The sequence below is a fragment of the Mytilus californianus genome, unplaced genomic scaffold (genome assembly GCF_021869535.1).
Source record: "Mytilus californianus isolate M0D057914Y unplaced genomic scaffold, xbMytCali1.0.p SCAF_4, whole genome shotgun sequence".
Lineage (NCBI taxonomy): Eukaryota > Metazoa > Mollusca > Bivalvia > Mytilida > Mytilidae > Mytilus > Mytilus californianus.
This window is the reverse complement of record NW_026262690.1, coordinates 120,318,407-120,342,559: the sequence shown is the minus strand read 5'-3', so window position 1 is coordinate 120,342,559 and position 24,153 is coordinate 120,318,407. Positions and strand designations below refer to the sequence as shown.

The 24,153-nt window shown below is 32.4% G+C and overlaps 1 protein-coding gene across 1 annotated transcript; it reads left to right on the top strand.

Moving 5' to 3' along the window:
* LOC127737210 (excitatory amino acid transporter 4-like) lies at positions 1-24,044 on the top strand. The gene is made up of 11 exons (XM_052247743.1): positions 1-136; positions 2,410-2,484; positions 7,872-7,994; positions 8,703-8,787; positions 13,971-14,013; positions 17,849-17,858; positions 19,538-19,664; positions 20,787-21,020; positions 21,961-22,155; positions 22,612-22,746; positions 23,899-24,044. The coding sequence occupies exons 1-11, from the start codon at positions 1-3 to the stop codon at positions 24,005-24,007; spliced, it is 1,272 nt and encodes a 423-aa protein (XP_052103703.1). The 3' UTR covers positions 24,008-24,044.
* Positions 24,045-24,153: the final 109 nt, after the last annotated feature.

The window sequence follows — 24,153 nt, the reverse complement described above, 5'->3', positions numbered from 1 at the left end:
ATGGCACAAAGTTGTAAGCAATGCTTGAATACGAATTTATTAGTAATTCTTACATTACTTGGTGGAGCTGTAGGTTTATCTGTGGGATTTTCTTTAAGGAAGTTGACATTAACGAAAGATACTCTTCTGTGGATAGGTAAATATATATACATATATGTCTTTTCTGATTACGTTGAATTAATTTTTAACAAATGAGCAAAGAAAAAGATACTAATTGTTAGACACATTCTATGAACAATTAAGTCGGAAAAGAAAACGTAAATTAACTTATTTATAAGTGTTGTTCTTAACCATATATTATACGGAATTTTATGAGACTGTCGTACAAGTGAGAGATTTAGCGCTATAAAACCAGGTTCAAGCCACCATTTTCTACATTTGAAAATGCCTGTACCAAGTCAGGAATATGACAGTTGTTGTCCATTCGTTTGATGTGTTTTGTCATTTGATTTTGCCATGTGATTAGGGACTTTCCGATTGAATTTTCCTCGGAGTTCAGTAATTTTGTAATTTTACTTTTTACATGTGTTTAGGTGTAACTGTATATTTATTTCGCATAATATTATGTTCCACATAGAACAAAATAATTATAAAGAAAGTTCTTGAGGACTAAATTTTTCAGTCCCCTACCGACGAAGTCGAAGGGGACTTTAGGTTTGCACTCCGTCCGTCCATCTGTCTGTCTGTCTGTCTGTCTGTCCATCCATCAGTCCGGCAAATCAGTTTTCCACACTTTTTTTCTTTGTGCTTGAAGATATTGATTTGATAATTGGTATATAGTTTTAACATGACAAGTTACAGACCAAGATCGAATTTTGTTTTTTGTTTCGGTCTGATGATTTTGTGCAGATTTATTGTCCTTGGACTTGGAAAATTCACTTAAATAATCAGTTTTCCACACTTTTTTTGTCATACTTGAAGATTTTGACTTGATATTTGTTACATAGTTTACACCATGACAAGTTATAGATCAAGTTAGCATTTTGTTCAAGTACAATTAATTTTTAACCGGTAGGGGACTATGTATTGCCATGCAATACTCTCAGAATGCTTGTTGATTTTAATTCCTTTTTCATAAAATAATTTCCTGGAACATAGAGCCACTTAAAAGTTGTCTTAGAATGACTAGAAATAACAATTGACTTATTCTTGAAGGTCGTACTAAAAGATACATGTGATTGTCTACACCTGAGTGATTTAGAAAATTAATCACTTAGTACATACATGTACGTTTAACAAAAAATAATAGTTAGACCAGGAATATCCGTTACTTTATCCAGGAATATCCGTTACATAATGATTAATTAAAGATTTTAATAATTCAAGAAATACTGTATGGAATGTAATTGGATGCAGGGTAAAAATTTGATTTCACAAATACTTGCCATTTTCACATTTACATACCTTCTCAATTAACTTTACATTTGAGGGAACCAGTAGTAACAAATAATTTGAGAAAGTGCACTTAAACATAAATAGATAATTAATGTGAACCACTGAAAAGATTTAAATTTATTCTGAGTGGAATTATATTTTTAACTAAACAATTGTGTCTTATTTTTATTTGACGTTCAAACTATCAGTCAGTTATAATGCTGCGTGCTTAAGCTATTAAGATTGTACGTATCCTTAAGTTTATACACATGATTTTTATAAAAAATGTGTTTTTACGACATGTTGTCTATTAAGACACAAAAGGAGGGGTTGCGCATGCAAACTGTTTTAACCAAACCACATTGTGTGCCTCCACCTAGTCAGACCATCTGAACCATAAATTACCCGTTGTTGGTTTTGCTGATTTGGTTTTTGTGTAAACATACAGTATTATATAGATAAAAGATTCATTGTCAAAGACAAATATGAATCATTTGGCCCAGAAGCGTATACTAATATTTAAAAGTGATCAAAACACCCACTGCATGTACTTGCATGTAATAGTGCAATTACTTAATTTATCATTTGTTCGGGTTTAATAATTATTTATGTATATAAAAAGTTTTCTTACGGTACATCCAAGTCTAAAGTGTGGTTTGTTTTTCAGTGTTGCTACTGTATTGATTATTTAAGTGTCACTCCTCTGTCACCAATAATTTGTTTTTTTTTTAATATAACTGATTTCTTTGTTTTCAAAGAACCACGTCTTCTCCAATAAATAATCCTGAGCTTAGAAGATAATCGTCAGATGATTAACAGGTAATAAGAGTATCCAGAAACTAAAAAGGTTGCTAACATACATTTTTGTAACAATTTGAAGTTAAGCATTTATTCCTTATATTCGTTATTAAGTAAAGCTTTTATACTGCCTAAACATCTAATCAGGATATGATTGTATATACGATATTTGTATCATCTTAACAAATAAATAATACTTTTTAGGATACTTTTAGTATAAAAAATTCTTCAATTCAGGAATACTTGGAGAAATGTACATTCGTATGCTGAAAATGATGATTGTTCCTTTGATGGTTTCCTCCATAATAACAGGTACATACAATCCATGTGTTCATCTGTTTAAAAAAAAAATTACAAGGAGGCAATCAAAAGCGTTGTCATAGAAAGACTGACAACACAACAATCTGACTTAAGGTGGTACATAACACTACAGGGAGATAACTCTGTAAAAATCACCTGAACGTTTTAATCACGTCTATTGTTAAGGAAATATTAAACTTCTCAATGATCAAAATTAGTGTTTGTCAAACTGCTATATATCCAATGAAATTTTTCCGATAAAGTGTGTGGTTCAAGTTTTTTTGAATTTTTTATATTTTTGTCAAAGGGTCAAAGTAAATATTTTGTCAAAATTTTATGAAAATTAAACGAGCCAAATTAATTTTAGTCGAGGTGTTTGGTACCACCTTAAGGATGACAGACAGGCACCTGTCCAGTCCTCAAAACAGAAAACGGTTACTCAGAAAATGAGGTGAACATTCTGACACTCGATCTGTTCATTACATTTGACAAACAAATAACCTATTTTGAAATTTATCTAAACTATTATTTCCTTTTACAGATAGCATATTGATGACACATTCACTGTTAAGTTATAGGACTCATGACGCGTCCGGTTGCGTTAAAAAATTGTACACCGATGTTCAATATTTTAATACGACATGTTCAATAAATGTTCAGGCTTAGACAAGTTACTAACACGTTTGTCTTCAAAATATCAACACACAAATTCCGACGATATTAACACCCGTGCCTTGATTCTGTTCTATATATGAAAATAATTGTTTATCCGACTGTTCTATCTTCCTTTGCAATTGGCCAAATCGACATACAAAGAGAGGCGAAAAGATACTGGAGGAACATTCAAACTCGAATTTCTGACATAAACTAAATAAACTGACAACGACATGACTAAAAAAGAAAAAGACAAACAGACAAACAATAGTACACAAAATACAATTTTAATAGAAACTAAAGACTACTAAAGACTATACAAGCAACACGAACCCCACCTGTTATCTTTAAGGAATCACCAGAGAAAGATCAAATTTATTTCATATATATCTAATGTGGCAAGTTTTTTTTTGTAGCACTTGTGTTTACACTGTATAATATATATATATAAAAGATGTGGTATGATTGTGGTATGATTGTTAATGAGACAACTCTTCACAAGAGACCAAATGACACAGAAATTAACAACTATAGGTTACCGTACGGCCTTCAACACTGAACAAAGCCCATAACGCATAGTCAGCTATAAAATGCCCCGAAATGACAAATGTAAAACAATTCAAACGAGAAAACTAACAGCCTAATTTATGTACAAAAAAAAAAAATGAACGAAAAACAAATATGTTACACAGTAACAAAACGACAACCAATGAATTACAGGCTCCTGACTTGGGACAGGCACATACATACAGAATGCACATATAAGACATACACTGTTGGCTTTATTAGAAAGCCCGGTATAGAAGATGATTTAACATTTTGTGGTTCAATTTTTATTTTATTTTATTACCGTGGAGTGCTACCTCAAACTGTGGTATATCGGGAAAAGATGCATTGTTCCACATATTTTAGCCATTAGCCTGAAAACAAGTACGTGGACCCTTATTTTTCAATATGACGTTTGGCTTGGTTATGTATGAAGATTATTTGTACCAGTTTTTATGAACAAATAAAGGCAACAGTTCATAAAAACTGGTACAAATAATTGTTTTCCTCTTATAGTTGATGTGTTCCGGATTTGTTTTCTCTTAATCGATTTATGACTTTTGAACAAAGGTACATCAACTATAAGAGGAAAACAACGGAGCAATAGAAATTCTAAACTGCAACAAAAACAAACGCCAACATACATATAGAAACGGATAATTTGATAAAAACTGCCATATTCCCGACTTAGTACTTGACATTTTAAGAAAAAATGGTGGGTTGAACCATATCACCGATGATTTATTTAGAGCAAACTTATGTCAAGAAGATATTCCAACTGCTTTTACAAAAATCCTCATGTGTTAATCTTTTGAAAAAAAAATAGGTATGCCTGTCAAAAGGAGAGTACTTTTTAAAAAATAGAAATTATTAATACATGTCTTAAAGTTCGACATCATTTATCTCTAAAAGTAGCATATCAAGGTGTATTTTTTAAAATATATATATTTAAATTGGCTAGTAGGTGAAAAATATCTTGCATGCAAAGCATCGACAAAAAATCACTGCGAAATTTTTAATACATTTCTAAAAGTTCGACCCCATTTATCTCTAAAAGTAGCACATTGGTGTGTATTTTATTCCATATATATTTGAATTGACTAGTAGGTGAAAAATATTTTGCATGCAAATCATCGTCAAAAAATCTGCGCGATCAAAACTGTATCGTATGCCCTTCAAATTAAATTATTCATTCTCTTGGAAAAGTTTACGGACGCCTAGCCTTTGATTTTTCATATATTTTATCAAAATTTGACGGCATAATTGGCTACGGTTACCGAGATTTCAATGATGAAAAGTACGATGTCGTTTTTGTTGTAGCACATGTCCGGTCAGGCAAACGGCTCGTGTAAATAAAATTTAGGCCAGGAAATCCCACCACAAAATAAAATTTAGAAGTGAAAGTGTAAAGTTTAGTATTAAGAAACAATTATGTACGCTTGGAAACAGAACGGTTCTGAAAGTTTACATCAGGTGCTCTTAATCATAACACTTTGTGTATGTTCATGTACTATGTGTTTAAAAAGTGTCACATTCGGACATATTTAAACGTTTTACACTTTAAAAGTGTTTAGAACTCTAACATTTAGTGTTGAAAAATGAAAAACAAAGGCATTTAAAATTTGATCACCACACATTTAAATAGTGAACACTATTGCAAACATTTGGAACAACATTTCATTTTCAAAAAGTGTTCAACCAGTGTTCTATTTATAAACACTTGTATTTACAGTGTTTTTCATTGACCTAATGCTAGTACATGTCAAATGATACCAGTTTAAACTAAACTCTCAGTAAATCATTAACATGTCTAAACTGAACCATGGTTAACCTGTAGGAACCTGTTTAATTCAAACCCTGAGTAAACGAAAAGCCTGTTTACAAATAAAGCTGAGTAAACTAGAAATATGTCTTAATCAAACCCCAAGTAAACAAAATCCCTGTTTGAACCGAATCCAGAGTCAACTAGAAATGTGTCTAAAGGTGCTTTAAATAGTTTCCTTTAAAAAAAACCTAGGGGTTAATCCCCTACCCAAAATAGCCATGGAAATAAATTTCTTTTTATTTACATAATTGGTGAAAAAGTACCATGTTTTTGTATTTGATGGTAATATTAGTTCACTGTTAGTTGGTTTTCAAAAAAAAAACAAACAGGTTGATTGATCAAAATAACTTTAAAAATTAGATTAAATATACATCTTTTTAAAGGAGACAACACTGTAAACATCCTGTTTTTAGTTGTGAAAATTGAAAACTTATCTGTTGCTACAGTATCTCTTTCCGAAGCAGGCTAACGTACCCTGAAGCAAGTATTTTTTTAAAAGATGAAAATATGACGTCATAGAAAAAATGTTGATTGCATCCTAAACCGTACCCTGAATAAAATATGAACATGTACAACAAAATGTATAAAAAAAAATACCGAACTCCAAAGTAATTTCGAAAGGGGAAAGTAATAAAACTGACAAAACCAACGTAACAATTGAAAAAAACAACCATCATATTCCTGACTTGGTACAAGCATTTTCCGAAGGAAAGGGTGGGTTAACCTAGCTAGCTAAACCTCTTACTTGTATGACAGTTGCTTATAATTCCGTCATATTGACAACATTGGGTAGGCAAACCAAACAGGCATAATATGTAAATGAGACAATGATTGGGACCGAGAAGCCAAAACTGTGTAAACATACATAACATACATACAACACAAATGACTAAACAAATCAAACAAACTTTCAAATAAATCTAACAAAGACGCCAACAAAAACGTTGATGTTGATAATAAATTTAACAAATACGCTGACGAAAAAGTGTTTTCAATTGATAGTATACTGACAAAGAAGCAGCTAAAAAAAATTGTAGTTGATAGTACACACCGTATATAGTATACACATTCTCGATAAAGTACAAATTCAGTAAAATATAAACAAAATGAAAACAACACTTTAAAAACCTCTTATGTCCGACGACGTTTTACAAAGTTTAAGGAAGCTTTTTGATATCGTATGAGTTGTGAAATGTGTACTCCATTCGTGAATGAAAAAAGTGAAGTAATAAAAATACCGAGCTCCGAGGAAAATCCAAAACGGAAAGTCCCTAATCAAATGGCAAAGTCAAAAGCTGAAACACACTAAACGAATGGATGACAAGTGTCATATTCCTGACTTGGTACAGGCATTCTCTTATGTAGGAAATGGTGGATTACACCTGGTTCAATAGCTTGATAAACCTCTCACTTGTATGACAGTTGCAAATTGCTGCTATGGGGAGGAACATTTCAAAACCGAAATCGCGATGTTTGTCACAGGCAAACCCTGTGTAAACGAAGAAACCTTTCTAAACCGAACCGTGTATAAACCGAATGCTAAGCAAACAAAAAACCTGTGTAAGCCAGACCGTGTATAAACCGAATACTAGGCAAACAAAAACCTGTCTTAATCGAACCTTGTATAAACCGAATCCTGGGCAAAAAAAAAATCTAACTTAATCGAGCTCTGAGTATACAAGAAACCTAGCTCTCAAAACCTAACCCTGGGTAAAACCGGACGCCTATCTTTACTGAATCCTTAGTAAACTCGAAACCTTTCAAACCCGAATCCTGAGCAAATCTGTCAAAATTAAACCCCGATTAAACTAGAAATTTGTTTAAACCAAACCCTGCGTAAACTAGAAATCTGTCTAAACAAAACCATGAGTAAACCAAAAACTGATCTAAACCAAACCCTGAGTAAACTAGAAATCTGTCTAAACCAGACCCTCATGTCTGAGTAAACCAGAAACCTGTCTTGTGATCTTGTGTACGTACACATGGTTAGGTTTAGACAGATTCCGGGTTTACTTCAGATATTTTTAAACGACTCTCAGTCTCTGCGTGGTATAATATATCTGAGGAATTTGATTGTTTAACTGATGCGTATAGTGGAACTAGTTTTATCCTTGATACTGAACACATTTTTTAATATCATATTTATTATTGAAGCTAATGAGACTGTAACACTTCCAAAATCTAAGGTTGAAGCTCTTGATGCTATGCACCTGTACTGTAATACAATTAATTTGGGCGTATATGCTGTAAAGTTTTTCGCACCTTTACAGATAAGATCTACTTCCGCAGCCCGTAGCAATTACAATAATAGTATAAGGATTATCGAACTAACAAGAAAGGATTAGAATAACAATTGGTTATTACTTTTTTTTAGCAACAGCATCCCTGGACTTGAAAGCAAATAGTAAAATTAGTGTAGTCTGTTTGGTACATACAATGATGTCTAATTTTCTACCAAGTATTATAGGTTGTATCCTTTGTGTAATAATAGAACCAGGTAAAAATATAAATTATAATAATAATCAATTGCATTTTCATCGTCTTTTCATCAGTACATTGGGGATATAAAATAAGGGGTATAAGGACAAGATTTGTGCATATGAAAGAAAAGTTTTGTACGATGAATGCCTCCAGGCACTAAAATAAGTATACTTTTCACAACTCTGTCCGTTCATTTTCATTTTGCATTTGTTTGTCATTGTAGTTGACCGTTTGTGAAACTGGTTTTCATACGATTTAAATATGATCAGTCCATATGGAATTTTAATATTAAAAATATGAGACTATTGATTCTGGTCTTTCTCTGGCAAAAATATTTCAGACTGAAGTCTAGTGGATATAGTAGATCAGTAGTAGTAATAACAATAATAGTAGTATTGTAGTATGGTAGTAGTTGTAATAAAAGTAGACAGGCTAGATAGGGATAGAATAGAGAACAAACACATAGAAATAGTAGTAGAAGATTAACTTAAAAGAGGGGCGAAAGATACCAGAGTGACATTCAAACTCACAAATCAAAAATAAACTGACAACGCCATGGCAAAAAAAGAAAAAGACAAATATACAAACAACAGTACACAAAACACAACATAGAAAAAATAAAGACTAATCATCACGAACCCTACCAAAAACTGTGGGTGATCTCAGGGTAAGCAGATCCTGCTCCACATGTGAATAAATGAATGAATTGCATTATGTATTACAGGGGTAAGTGTCCATATATCAAAGGAATTTACATCTGTTTACGATAAAAGTACAGAAACACAGGATATATTTGCTGATCTTTTAAGGTAAATTAGCTTTAAGTCCAGAATTTTGTAGTGTCACTTTTTCGTATTTTTTCATTTATTTTTGGAAAGTTTGATTTAGCCTGCTATAGCAATATACTTTCCTATGACATTGGCCTCAAACCGGTAAGAAGCCAGACTGACTTACTATCGGAAATTCAGCTCCTAGATAATGTAGTACTAATGTTTGAATACTAATTATAGGAAGATGCTTTTGAAATTTTGGGTAACTACTGTTTTGATAAGCTTACAGCTTGAATAAAAATGGACTGAATGTTGACCTACAATTCAAATGAATTCAAATTCATTTGAAAATGGGTATCACAAACACTACTTCGCGGATCTGCCGTGCGCGGAAGAAAAAATCTAAACGAGACCGCAGTTTCCACGTTTAATTTATAGAAAATTTAGAGGGCCATATATTTATTTCGAGGTGAGTCTTTTATCTTTACTTTTAATTCATGAAAATTTTATACATTCTATTTTATAAGTTTTAATACAAACATTTTTTTTATATCAATTGAATCTGGTACCATTAGATAAAAGTACTAGGTGCAAAAAGGTACACACAAAAACATATGCAACAAGGAAAGAACCATGATCCCTTTCAAAAAAGGTGCTTTGCTCCTTTTTTTAGCTCACCTGGCCTAAAAGGCCAAGTGAGCTTTTCTCATCACTTGGCGTCCGTCGTCCGTCGTAGTCCGTCGTCGTTAACTTTTACAAAAATCTTCTCCTCTGAAACTACTGAACCAAATTTAACCAAACTTGTCCACAATCATTATTGGGGTATCTAGTTTAAAAAATGTGTCCGACGACCCCGCTTGCCAACCAACATGGCCGCCATGGCTAAAAATAGAACATTGGGTAAAATGCAGTTTTTGGCTTATATCTCTGAAACTAAAGCATTTAGAGTAACTCTGACATGCGGTAAAAATGTTCATCAGAGATATATCTGCCCTGAAATTTTCAGATGAATCAGACAACCCGTTGTTGGGTTGCTGCCCCTGAATTTGTAATTTTAAGGACATTTTGCAGATTTTGGTTATTATCTTGAATATTATTATAGATAGAGATAAACTGTAAACAGCAATAATGTTCAGCAGAGTAAGATCTACAAATAAGTCAACATGACCAAAATTTTCAATTGACACCTTAAGAAGTTATTTCCCTTTATAGTAAATTTTTACCAATTTTTCGTAAATTTTTGTAATCTTTTACAAAAATCTTCTCCTATGAAACTACTTCGACAAATTTAACCATACTTGGCCACAATCATCATTGGGGTATTTAGTTTAAAAAAAATGTGTTCGATGACCCCGCTTTCTTACCAACATGGCCGCCATGGCTAAAAATAGAACATAGGGGTAAAATGCAGGTTTTGGCTTATATCTAAGCATTTAGAGCAAATCTGATATAAGTAAAAATGTATATCAGGTTGAGATCTATCTGCCCTGAAATTTTCAGACGAATCAGACAACCTGTTGTTGGTTGCTGCCTCTGAATTAGTAATTTTAAGGAAATTTTGCAGTTTTTGGTTATTATCTTGAATATTATTATAGATAAAGATAAACTGTAAACAGCAATACTGTTCAGCAAAGTAAGATCTACAAATACGTCAACAAGACTAAAATTGTCAATTGACCCCTTAAGGAGTTATTGCCCTTTAAAGTCAATTTTTAACAATTTTTCGTAAATTTTTGTAATCTTTTACAAAAATCTTTTCCTGAAACTACTGAGACAAATTCAACCGAACTTGGCCATAATCATCATTAGGGTATTTAGTTTTAAAAATATGTCCGATGACTCCGCCTACCAACCAACATGGCCGACATGGCTAAAAATAGAACATAGGGGTAAAATGCAGTTTTTGGCTTATAACTCTGAAACTAAAGCAAAAGTATAATGGTTTCATTATTTTATGCATCAATTGTAAACAAAAAAAAGGTGAGCGACACAGGATCCTTGTTAGCTTCTAGTTATTTCTAGCTGGAGGATTGTAATGAAATATTTAATCGATTTTATGATTATAAGAGTCATATTTAAACTTGTCCCTGCTCAGTTTTAATTCTACTTCAAATTTACAACCACTCCCTCTCATAATTAAATTTTTGGATCTCTATTTTCTATTGTTTTCTCAGTTTGCATGGTGAACAGATGCATGTGTATTCAATGAACTCTTAAGATCGTCTAGTGTCATTATTATCAGAGGCCTCAACATTCAGACGTAATACCGATAAACATCGAGTTTCCAGAAATTGAGGCTAAAAACATGTCTATCACCATGGCATTTAGTTCTATAAGTAAAGTGCATTGAATATCAACATCAACATACATGCAATTTAGCTGTATGTAAAAAGCTGAAGCCCGCCTGCGGGTGCGGGATTTTCTTGCTGTGTTGAAGACCCAATGGTGGCCTTGGGCTGTTTTCTGCTCTTTGGTCGGTTGGTCGGGTTGTTGTCTTTTTGACAAATTCCCCATTTTCATTCGATTGGCAGTATTATTTCCCAAAATATTTTCATTGAGCTGTTATATTTTTCACTTGTTGGTGCTTGTTTAATATATGAGGGTCTAGATAGGGTTTATAGAATAAAGAATAATGTGCAAATTGTGCAGAATAAAGGACTAAAATATAAAGAATAGAGAATAATAAGCAAAATTTATAAAGAATAGAGAAAAGTTGCTTGAAACATTAAAGAATACTGAATTGAGGGACCCCCCCCCCCCCTCCCCCCATCCTGACCCTCATATATATTTGAAACTGAATAAATGCAATTACAAAAATTATCAGTGAAATTTCAATTTGTTTGTTGATTATATAATACTTTTGAAAGAAGGAAACAAAACAATATCTGGTAGCTCTATTACAATAATACTTAAAAACACAATTAACAAAGTGTATGAAGTTATTAGACTGAATGAACTTACGGCATAGAAAAGTAAACTAGACTTAGAAACAGTTGAACAAAGAATTCAAAAAAATGTGATAGCTTAAGTTATTTGCTACCTAATTGAGAACTTGGGAGTCTCAGAATTCGATCTTAGAAACACCATGATAGCTGTAGACATAATGTGTTGACAATTAAAAGCCATTTAGAACAAATGACTCAAAACCAGTTTTACTGTGAATTGTTTTTCCTTATAATGAATTATATGAAATATATGTTATGAAAATATCTAGATTATTGATAGTCTAATTTGTGCCCTGTTTACAACTTGTGTACTGTAAAAGATACTAAAGACAGTCCACTCTGACCTTGACATTTATATTTGACCATTATGATAGTTGACTTGGTCCAATTTGTACTCGTTTCATAAAGTTTGTGCTTTAAATTTTCGGTTATCAAGCTCAGTAGGCAGTTGTATCTTGGTCTTTGGACGTGTCATATCACAAAGTCAGATCACTCTGACCTTGACTTTGTCCTTTGATACCTATGATAGTAAAACCTTGTGCAATTTGTGGCTGGCTCATATCTTTTGTACCTGGAATTTTGGTTAACCTAACATGGAATGCAGTTCAACTGTTGCATTATGGACTTGGGTTGTGTCATTTACCAAAGTCAGATAATTCTGACCTTTCTCATTTGACCCCTATGGTAGTTTAACAGTGTCTGGCTTGTGTTTGGTGCATAAGTTATGTACTGTAGCCCTTTAATTGACGAAACTTTGTACGCAGAAGCATCATACTGACCTTGACATTCAATTTCAGAATTTACAGTATGCAAACCTCACGCTTTGTTCCTGGGTCAGTATGATTCTTTCAAATTGACCTATCATTAACAATGTGTCAATTCAACACCGAGGCAATGATTATAAAAAATGAATGGCTGAAACCAAAAATCTCAAAATATCATTGCCTCAATGCTAGATTTCACAGCAGCAACTAAAATATATCACAGGATTATAAGTACCTATAAGAATCTAGTGTATATTAACTTTTTATTCCTGTCTACATATTGTCATTGTTGATTAAAGCCTTTCATATAAATTCACATTCACTACAGTTGTATTGGTTTAAGTTTGCTGTCACTTAAAATAGGAGATGTAGCATTTATTGTGAATGAAACAGCTATCAACCAGAGTTCAAAGGAGGAAGATATATAATTATGTTTTAATGCACGTTGTTTAACCAAACATAAAGTATTTATGTGCTAAAATGCTCCATCTATTTTGAACATATGTGTACATAATTGAGCACATGCAATTATGTACACTTCAACATTAGCCTTTACTTTCTAAATACAATAGAACAAACACAAGTTTGGATACTGAATGGCGCAGTGACCACCTCAAATGTTATTTTCCTAATACAATATGTATCTGATCTGGTTAAGTCCATCAAACTAAAATAATAAAGTCCATCAAAAACACAAGATACACTGCCTGACAGAATCTTGGACAATATCATGTTCTGCAACAAAATAATCTACAAAATAAATACAACACATTTAAATACTGTTCTATATAAAACTTAAATACAAATATTTTGTATACAAAAAAAACCAAACTTCTACCTATATATATGACGTGCGATTGTGTGGTCACTACCCAGTCCTCGATAACTAAAAAAACCCGTGCAATTACCTTTTATACTGACCTCCAAACCGGTTAACGGCAATAGTTATACAACTTATACAAAATCCCCATTATAAAATTAATGCGCAATCTTTCAAATTCATTCCGCATACCGCACATAAATTCATGCAATTAGGTCTTCAACAATGAGAAAAACTTTTACCATTTAGTAAGCTATAAAAGGTACTGATATGAAAAATGTGAAACAATTCAAACAAGAAAAGTAACGGCTTAATTAATAACAATGCAATTTACTAAAAACAAATATGACGGACCTGAATCAATAAAAAGTACTAAAATCACAGGCCCTTGACATGGGATGGGCACATAAAGAATTTAACAGAGCCTTGTGAGTACTGGATTATTTTAAATATACAGTTTGAGGTTGCAATAGAAAATATCAAAATTTTATATGATAAACATATGAAAAAAAGTGATGATGAGGCAATATTCAAGTAAAAAACACCGAATTGGATACATATTTGAAATAATACACATCTACAACCTATTGGAAATAATATCTACCGTTGCAAACTTTCCACAGCACTTTGATTTATTAACTTTTTTATATTTAGTATAATATATTATCTTTCTTTTCTTTTTATCTTATTCAGAAATGTGTTTCCTGATAATCTAATTGTTTCGACATTTGAACAGGTGAGAAATTAATAAATGTATTGTTTTTGATATTATTTTCATATTTGAAGGATTATTATGTGTACAGTTGGAACATATAGACACCAATCTAATTAAAATATAGATCTCTGATTTTGTTATCCTTATATTGACGAACACGCGAGTTAAACTACATCAGAATTTTAATCAGATTGATATAGACACATTCCTGATATATGTAACCGGCTAACTATATTTAAAACGAATTAAAGTCAACTTTCAAGTCCCTTTGTGACATACTTTGTTTATTTTGATTTCGATGAAAATTCATCATTGGGGAAATGGAAAATAAATTATGATTGTTACCTACTTTCGTTCGTATGCAACGTATTTGTGGATTAAAATGAAAAAATTACCCTATAAATATGGTGCATCAGAAGCGCTTTTCTGGTTTAAACTTCACAAGGAACGATAAATCCCCCAAAATTAAAAGCCAAAGATGTATAAGCATTTGTATTGACCAAAGTAAATATTGGGTATATGCTTTGTCCAAATAAAGCAGATAACGACTATTTTTTCAATACAATAAGCACTGTAAAAATAGTCTTTTGTATTTATTTCAAAATGTACACTTAAAACGGGTTATCGTCAAAATAGGATAAAGTTGAGTTGACAATACAGCCAAGTTCTCTACATCATTATGAATGGCGAAACAAAGGTAATACTTTTGTTTTTACGTATAAGTTAGAAGTTTTTTTTTATCGTATTTTTTATGAAGATAGCGTTGGATAAAAACCGCAATTTTTATACGTGTGCATGCAAAACTAATTTCTTGGTAAAGGGGTATAAATACAGCACAAACAACATTTTCCAAAAGACCAAAAAAGTGACAAAGTATATTTTAACAAAACACATTTGACTGGCAGGTCGAACAACGGATGTTCTTAAACCTTGCTGACTGCCATTGGCGATTGCCAAATAAAATGATCACCAGATGTAACAAAATGGATCTTAAATATTAATTTAATATCAAACAGAAAACAATAAACTTGCGGAAAAGATGGTATACCGCAAACAAAAGGTGCAAAAATTAGAACACCATATCCGGATTTCGACAATTAATGTCTCTTCAGTGATGTTAGGAATCGAAACGGTATTTTGAAGGCCATATAATTTAACTCAATTTAGGATAGACTCTTGAATTTTGAAGAGTCGAAATAGGATGAATGGATCATATAAACCCGAAGGCAAATATAATACAAGCCCAAACCAGGGGCGGATCCAGGATTTTGGAAAGGGGGGGCGTAGTATGTAAAATTCGTCGAGCGGAGCATGGCGAAAATTTTTTTTGGACCTTTTTTGGGCTACAAAACATAAAATAAGTGTAAAATGCACATTCTTAGTGACGGTTCCTAACGTAGGGTATATATATTTTATAGTTAAAGTGTAAGCTTGGGTTGGACATTTTTGATGCCGCATTCTCCCCATTAGTTGTCTATTATAAAATGATTGAATGGATCTAAAGCTATGTACTAATATATTTGATGTGGGATTTGTCAGTAAAAAATGGACATGGAAAATTCTCGTTTGTTGTATGGTTAGTTAGCATAACCTCAAGATTACTTGTTGTAAACATGATATACGGCTATTCAATGAAGACATTAGTTTATAATACGACCGACACGAACAAAGACAAACAAGCAATTTTTATCCAAATGTTTGGGTGAAATGTTTCACTCAACTAGGGAAGTGAGGGGTTCCAAATCAACCAACGGCTACGAATGAGTCTGAACTTGAATCAAATGACAACGAAGTTGTGAATGACGGTCGACAAATGGAGACATAAAGGCCACACCCAGCAGGCAGGTTGCAGTTGGGCCTTGAAAAAAGTATTCAGTATATCAGTTCCGCGAAACAGACATTCCGGTTAAATATAGGATTTACATGCAACCCCCCCCCCCCCCCCCCCCCAAAAAAAAAAAATACGCCCGTTTTTTATTCAACATGCTCATTTAATGCTGAATAATTCTGTTGGATTTTCTTTTCTTGTAGCAAAAAAAGGGACACGATAATTGTTTTCATTACAGATATGGCCAGAATTTTTGTTTAGTAAGGCAAAAATCAGGGTCAGAATTTTTTCTCTAAAAAATCTGACTGCCCTATCAAATCAAATGGTCCTTACCTTAGACTTTAAATATATCTAGAGCTTACTGACTGGGGATCATTATTCAGCAATGTTATTAATTGGCTGGGGCGTGTGGGGTTAAACATATTTTCGTAGGTAAATAATATTGCCGTGGAACATTTTTTTCATGAGAATGTAATAGAGTATTACTTTCTGTTGAGTGGAAATATGAAATAGAAGTCAATACGTTCTTGCTCAATCCTTTGTCGCTTTGAAGGCGTGATGCTTATCATCCTCCGCCTAGCTAAGCAATGTGTTACTGTAATTTGAATTTCAAAATGACTGAGTGACGTTTCAAACGTACTGATCAACTCCACCGTAGACTGACATAATCAATAATATATTACAGTAAATACGAGCGAAAAATATCTTTATAAGTAAAGAATTGTTGCATAAAAATTAAATACACGACCGGGAAATGGCAAAGTTCACGAAGTCTAGTCTGATTCATCATTTTAAAAAAAAAAAAAAAAAAAAAAGTTCAAGCAAAGGGGGGGCGTACGCCCTCTACGCCCCCCTCTGGATCCGCCACTGCAAACGAAAAAATATAAACAAGTCTAAATTGAAAACAACGTTCAAACCTATGATTGCGTTGGATAAAAACCGCAATTTTTATACGTGTGCATGCAAAACAAATTTCTTGGTAAAGGGGTCTAAATACAGCACAAACAACATTTTCCAAAAGACAAAAAAAAGTGACAAAGTATATTTTAACAAAACGCATTTGACTAGCGGGTCGAACAACTGATGTTCTTAAACCCTGCTGACTGCCATTGGCGATTGCCAAATAAAATGATCACCAGATGTAACAAAATGGATCTTAAATATTAATTTAATATCAAACAGAAAACAATAAACTTGCGGAAAAGATGGTATACCGCAAACAAAAGGTGCAAAAATTAGTACACCATATCCGGATTTCGACAATTAATGTTTCTTCAGTGATGTTAGGAATCGAAACGGTATTTCGAAGGCCATATAATTTATCTCAATTTAGGATAGACTCTTGAATTTTGAAGAGTCGAAATAGGATGAACGGATCATATCAATCCGAAGGCAAATATACTAGTAATGGTATGAATAATACGTTTTTTCTTCATGTGTATTTAGTAAATACACATGAACAAAAAATCAACAACAGTTTACAAAACATACCACAAACTCAAACCCACAAAAAAAGGATAACCAGTCCAATGCTCAATTATTGACCTATGTGTGATTCCATTAAAATTGTTGATGTTTCTTATCTTTATATAATTCATCATACAATATTTGATTGGTTGATTTCTATAATCGTACTTTTAAACATCACTAAACATTTTAAACATCGGTATAAAATTCTATAAAAATTTATTTGTTTGGAACTGTCCTCTCTATCCTAACTTTTTCTTCTTCTTGAATTTCGAAGGCACATACAAAATACAGGATAGCTGAAAGAAATCTTAGTCTTGTCAAAAACGAATCAAGTATTATAAAAATTACAAAAGAAAAAGAAAAACTAATAGGGTCTGCTGATGGTACAAATATAATTGGTTTGTATATATAGATTTTAATCTTTTTAATACTTTAAAATATAATTTCTATTGCGTATATCATAAACGGAATAACTCATACAGAATGTTATTTACATCTTGATTACGTTTTAAAGTCTTCTTTTATTTGTCTTTGTAAATTATTACTTTTACTGTTAAGTCTAATTTTGGTAATACCCATTTGACGTGGCTCGGTTCTTATACAGTCCGTCATTGTGTTATGGTACTATGGTAAAAATTTTGTATTCTTGTCTTTCTTGACTGCTGTACCTTTATTTTTGACATTTTTACCTATTATGTCTGTTTGTTTTGTTCACACATTGTTGTCAATATAATGGAATTTCATGCGACTGTCATACAAGTAAGTGGTTTATTTAGCTAGAAAACCATGTTTAATCCATCATTTTCTACATAAGAAAATGACTGTACCAAGTCAGGAATATGACAGTTGTTATCCATTCGTTTGATGTGTTTTATAAATAAAGGCATCAGTAGTATACCGGTGTTCAAAAGTCATAAATGGATTGGGAGAATACAAATCCGGGTTCGGTCTTTTTTGTTATTCTACTTTTTACCAAATATTAACGTATATACATATATAGTGCATAAATATGAGAAATGACGAAATAATACAAACAAGGACATTTCAACTGAAAACACATAATATAACATAATGAAATAGAATTGTAATAAATAAAATGATAAAAATATACGCACAATTGACCTTCGTCGGTGCCGATCCAAAAAAAAAAACAAAAACAAAACAAAAACAAAAAAGACTCACTTGAAATATCATAGTAGTATAATAATCGACACCTAGCGGTTGCAACATTCCAGCAGCGCCTGCATACGGAGTATATATCGCCCAATTGATACGATATTCCCGGGCTTGTATTTCCTATCATTATTTCCTTGATAAAGGGTTGCTGCTCACAAGGAAGCTATTAAACCAAGAGTTCCAAATGGTGAAGTTGAAATCATTCCTTCGTAAATTTTACGGACCCCATCACGAGTTGGTTGACCGTTATGGAATATCCGTTTCACAGATGATATCGGATATGTTCCTTATGTCGTAACTACAATCCCGTTCCCTTTTCACGAATGTAACCTACCGAATTAGACTATTTACCGGGTTTGTAATAACATGAGCAACATTTGCTTAGGGACTTTCCGTTTAGAATTTTCCTCGGAGTTCGGTATTTTTGTTATTTTACTTTTTACCGGGACGATCAAATAAAAAAAATTATGAAATCGTGTATTTGCTGATTTTCAGCTTATCATGTAGCATTAGGAGTAAGCTAGAGCAAAGACTGGTATGTGTCCGGGAAGGGTGACATATATATGTATCGTTCTAAGGGTTGTTACCTTGTAAAAACTCCACTCAGCCGGTGTTATAGTCAACTTTCCAATATATTTTCGTAAACAGCAAATTCCAAAAAAAAAGAAATCTGACAAGGTTCCTGTCTTGGGACCGTTTTATTAACATTATAAATGAATATAAGTATTATTGGTTTATCCTGTTTATACATATTCAATCGCTAAACTGAATGATAAATAGAACATTACTAGTGAATATGGGCAATGGAAATCAAACCAGGAGGGAACATCATTTTGCTACTGCAGATGACGAAAAAACAGTGGAGAAATATTTCAAGGTCAACGCGCATAATTGAATTCTCAAATTATCTTAAAAACAAAAACAACTTCAAAGTAATTCATGTCTTGATATGTAAATCATTTTTCATTTTACTCTTTGTTAACCACTATGAATTTAAGTGGAACAGGCCCATTTACTTTAAACAAAATAAGTATGTATCCGTTGAAACTAAAAAAGTAAATATGAATATAGGATTGATAATCGCGAGCAGTTTATTTGGAATGGCAACCAGCGCAACAAAGGAACACGGAAAAGCCTTCTACGACTTCTTTACATCAGCTACATGTGTCATTCTGCAGATGTTAAGATGGCTTATTTGGTAATATAACCTTTTCTTTATTATTTTACATAGATTATGAATGTAAACGTCAAGGAAGGAAATTATTTGCTACTGTTTTGACCTATTGTATACATGGTTGATTAAGAACTGTTCGGAGTTTTTGCAGAAAGATTCTAAGTTGGCTAGACTAATCATAGTCATAGTACCAACAACATTGTATAACGAAAGGGATAGATACCTATTCGACACTTATACAAAGGAGGAAATCCTGTATAATCATAGGTCGATCCAGTGTTCCTTTGGAATTTCAACCAAAGATGAAAAACTTTACATCATTAGATACCTAACTAACATACGTGTCCTTACAAACAACGTTCTGTCGCTATGTCGTCAAATGCTCCACGAAACCTCTTTCTAAATAATAAACATGAATATTATGAGCAATCAAATCTGGTTTTCAAAGTTATTGTGAAACCACATACTATGGGTGATAGAATTGGTCCTGTTTTGTTTCACAAAATAGTTTTGTCAATGTAGATACAAATATCTTATCTTATGGAGGAATAAACCATACTTTGATTTTCAATGTTGTGTTTTGTATACTGTTGTTTGTGTTTTGATGGTTTTTCGTTGTTTTTCTGCTATGTCATTGTCAGTTTGTTTTCGACTTATGGCTTTGAATATCCCCTTGGTATTTTTTGCCTCTCGTTCATATTATATCTGGATGTTTAAAGCCTTTGTACTTGGTTTGAAAGTAAAATAATAATTCATGTGTATGCAGATTGTTAGAAATGCGATTCCAAGTTAGCAAGACTTATGATAGTCATTGTACCAACTTCATTGTTTAACGAAAGGGATAGAGTAAATATACATATTCTATATTGTGTTTTTTTTAGTAAAGAGTATGACACGACTTGTGTTAAATCAAAGATTTATAAAAATAATTATGCAAGATAAGAATAAAAACCACTTTAAGACTTAGCATTTGGCGCTTTAACTGTAATATGTTCAAATAGTTTTATGAGGACTGTTCATGTAAAGTAGGATAATTGATTGTATGATAATGCTCAAAATTCAGTGTTTACATTATCTCCAAATATGGACGAAGATGGTATCAAAATGCATGCAATGTAAAGTTAGTTAACATTTTTATTTTTTTAGGTTTACGCCTGTAGGAGTAGCTAGTCTTCTTGCAAAGACAATAGCAAGCTCGGTGGATACTAGTGATGAGTTCGTGCATCTTGGCATGTTCATATCTACAGTCTTGCTAGGATTTACCTTATGGTCGTTTGCAGTTGTCCCACTGGTATATTTTTTCATATACAGAACAAATCCATTTCGTTTTCTCCTCACACTGGTTCAACCAGCTTTGATAACTTTCGCAACAAGTAGTACGTAAGTATAAGTAGCTTTATTTTAAATGCTTTTAGAGACTGTAAATAGGCCTCGATGACTTGAAGATTCATTAAAAAAATTACATATTTAGTCAACTAGTGCAATCTTTTAAACCTAAAAAAAAAGAAATGAACTCAGATTGGCCTACAGATTGATTAAACAATATACTAAGCATTTTCAGAACTAAACTTGTTTTACAACGTTGAATACGGAATCCGAATTATTTGATTACAAGAAAGCATTGTGCATTTAATCTTTACTAAAATACAGAAAAATGTTTAAAAAATACAAATGATTTGCTACTTGTTCATGTGGCGTCCCCGAGTACAGAAACCTACAAATGTGATTATCTAAAAACATGCTGAGATGTCGTCCGTTCAGATGTGTGAGACATATAAATGCGTAGCTACTTCAGGGTGGTATAGGGTATAGGAAATATGAATCTGATGTAAGGAATTGGAATAACAAAGGGTGTTGGAACATTTTAGAATGTTTGTAGGTGAATGTCTGTCCCTCTCCATACTATCCTTGTAGTGGAATTTCAAATTTCCACCTTCAACCAGGTCGATCCTTATTTCAATACATTGTTATTGTACTGAATGTGCGTGCAAAACTTTTCATTGAAACACAACAATAATTCAATCATTTATCAAAGATCTTGTAAATTATTTAAGATGACTGCTACATTAAAAGAGAGGCGAAAGATACCATAGGGACATTCAAACTCACAAGTAGAAAATAGACTGATAACGCCATGGCTAAAAAAGAAAAACAGACAAACAGACAAACAGTAATACACAAAACACAACATTAAAAACTAAAGACTGAGCAACACGAACCCCACCAAAATCTGGTGGTGTTATATCATGTTAAAGTTTAAACTGTCTATCAACAACAAGAAAACAGATGAAAAAGGTGATGTATTTTTCTCTTTCTGAAGAGCCATTGCCATGCCAGAAACACTATACAGTTTGGAAGAGATTAACAAGCTAGACAAAAGAATAACCAGATGTGTCGTACCTTTGTCAACCTCAATAGGTAGGAGTGGCACATGTCTTTATATCACCATATCATGTTTGTTTGTTGTTCAATTGGTCGGATTGGAACTAACATTTACAAGACTTGTCCTAGTATGGTAAGTTTTATATTAAGTTATAAAAAAAAATACTCAGCACCGACACCCATCCAGTTATATTCTCTTTTTGAGTGTATTTTTACCACCTTTTGACAGAGCTTATAAATAGTGTTTGACATTAGATCGCTATTTGCCCTTAATATATGTATATGACTAACCATCAACTGCCATTAGTAATAATCCAATAATATCGGGTATCAGTGATCGAACTGAATTTTGCAATTGAATTAATTTGTGTTCCCCACTGACTGAAATGAGACGAATATTAATCAGGAAGAGAACATATTTTGTTGCAATACCGGTATTGTTAAAAACTATCAATGAATTGTTATAACCATGATTACTGTATCTGAAGAAAATTTCATTATTGAAATATTGTGATAAAGTAAAAATATTTGAGAATTTGATGAAATCAAATGAATGGATCTTTATGTTTGAAAATTTCTTTATTTAAAGTATTTTATCAACGATATCAGCATTAGCTAACCCACCTGTAACTGGTGCCAGTCTAGTCAATATAATAATTATACTAACAGCATTAGATATACCACCGGAGGCTGCTTCCTTGTTATATGCATTTGATTGGATATTGTAAGTACAAAAAAAAGTATATCATACTTATATGAAAATAGAGATATGCGATATGATTGCAATTGAGAATACTATCTAGCACTGACAAATGGAAAGGGTATAGATGACTACAAGTCGCCATACCGTCTTCAACAATGAATGCCGTATAGTAGATTATAAAAGACTCCGGCATGACATTATGTGAAACTATTAAATAGTGAAACTAACCGTCTGATTTATGCTAAAACGGAAAAAAAGTATGACAGACAGCAACTGAAGACAGCCAATGGGTTACAGGCTCCTGACATTGGACAGGCACATATAAATGTGACAGGATTAAGTATTTGTGTGAGGACCTAACCGTCCTAGTGTTGTTCTTTATTCATTATTACAGAATAAATACAATTTTGAGATAGCTATAGATAAACCAACTTCAGAAGGAAATCATCCTAAAGAACCTAGTTTTTTTTTTTAAATTGACCACTTCCAAAATGATGTTATATAATGGGGACGTCAATATTTGGTTCTGATTGGTATATTATCATTCGCTCGTAATGCAATTTGATTTTAATTTCAAAATTGGTATATTCAGGACTATATTGACACAAAATAAAACGGAAACAAAACAAACTTCACAATCGTGATACAGACAAATTTTTTAACTTAAGTCTTGTTTATGCACAGTCATTTCATATATGTAGCCGAACATACAAAACTTTCTGTGTAGTAAATTTCCGATAGATAGGTTTTTAACTCAGTAGCAAAGTAATGATATTATTAATTATTTGAAACGATCCTATTATGGTCAAAATAAATGAGAAGAAATTAGCGGTTGGAAATTTGACTATATATTTAAGTAACGTTTATTTTTGGTCCTCAGTACTCTTCAACTTCGTACTTTATTTGGCCTTTTTAACTTTTTTTATTTCGAGCGTCACTGATGACTCTTTTGTAGACAAAACGCACGTCTGGCGCAAAAACAAAATTTCAATCCTGGTATCTATAATGAGTTTATTTATGATGAAATAAGTTCACATGTTATTGAATGTTAAAGTAAAATGCTCATGTCCTCGGTGTATAAAATTGTAATTTTCTTTTCGAAATATATGTTTAATATCTTCATATATCTAATTAATACTAATACTATATATATTGATACATTTTATTTTGTAGAGACAGATGCAGATCAATTACCAATTTATTTTCACACGCTCTTTGTGTAGTTGTCACTTATGAACTGAGTAAATCTGCCTTGTCTGAAAATGCTGAAGAAAACCTATAAGCCGCACAATTATATTATATATTAAACAGTGCGATCACAGTTTGAACTTTTGCCTTAGATAATAAAAATAAAAAATTATGATAAGACTCCAAACAATCTTCTATCGAAAAACATATATGATTTGTGACTGAAACAGACGAAACATT

Coding starts and splice junctions, on each gene's coding strand:
- LOC127737210 (XM_052247743.1), top strand. CDS start 1: ATGGCACAAAGTTGTAAGCAATGCTTGAATACGAATTTATTAGTAATT. Junction 137..2,409: donor AGATACTCTTCTGTGGATAG/GTAAATATATAT, acceptor TCTTCAATTCAG/GAATACTTGGAGAAATGTAC. Junction 22,747..23,898: donor TATGCATTTGATTGGATATT/GTAAGTACAAAA, acceptor TTTATTTTGTAG/AGACAGATGCAGATCAATTA.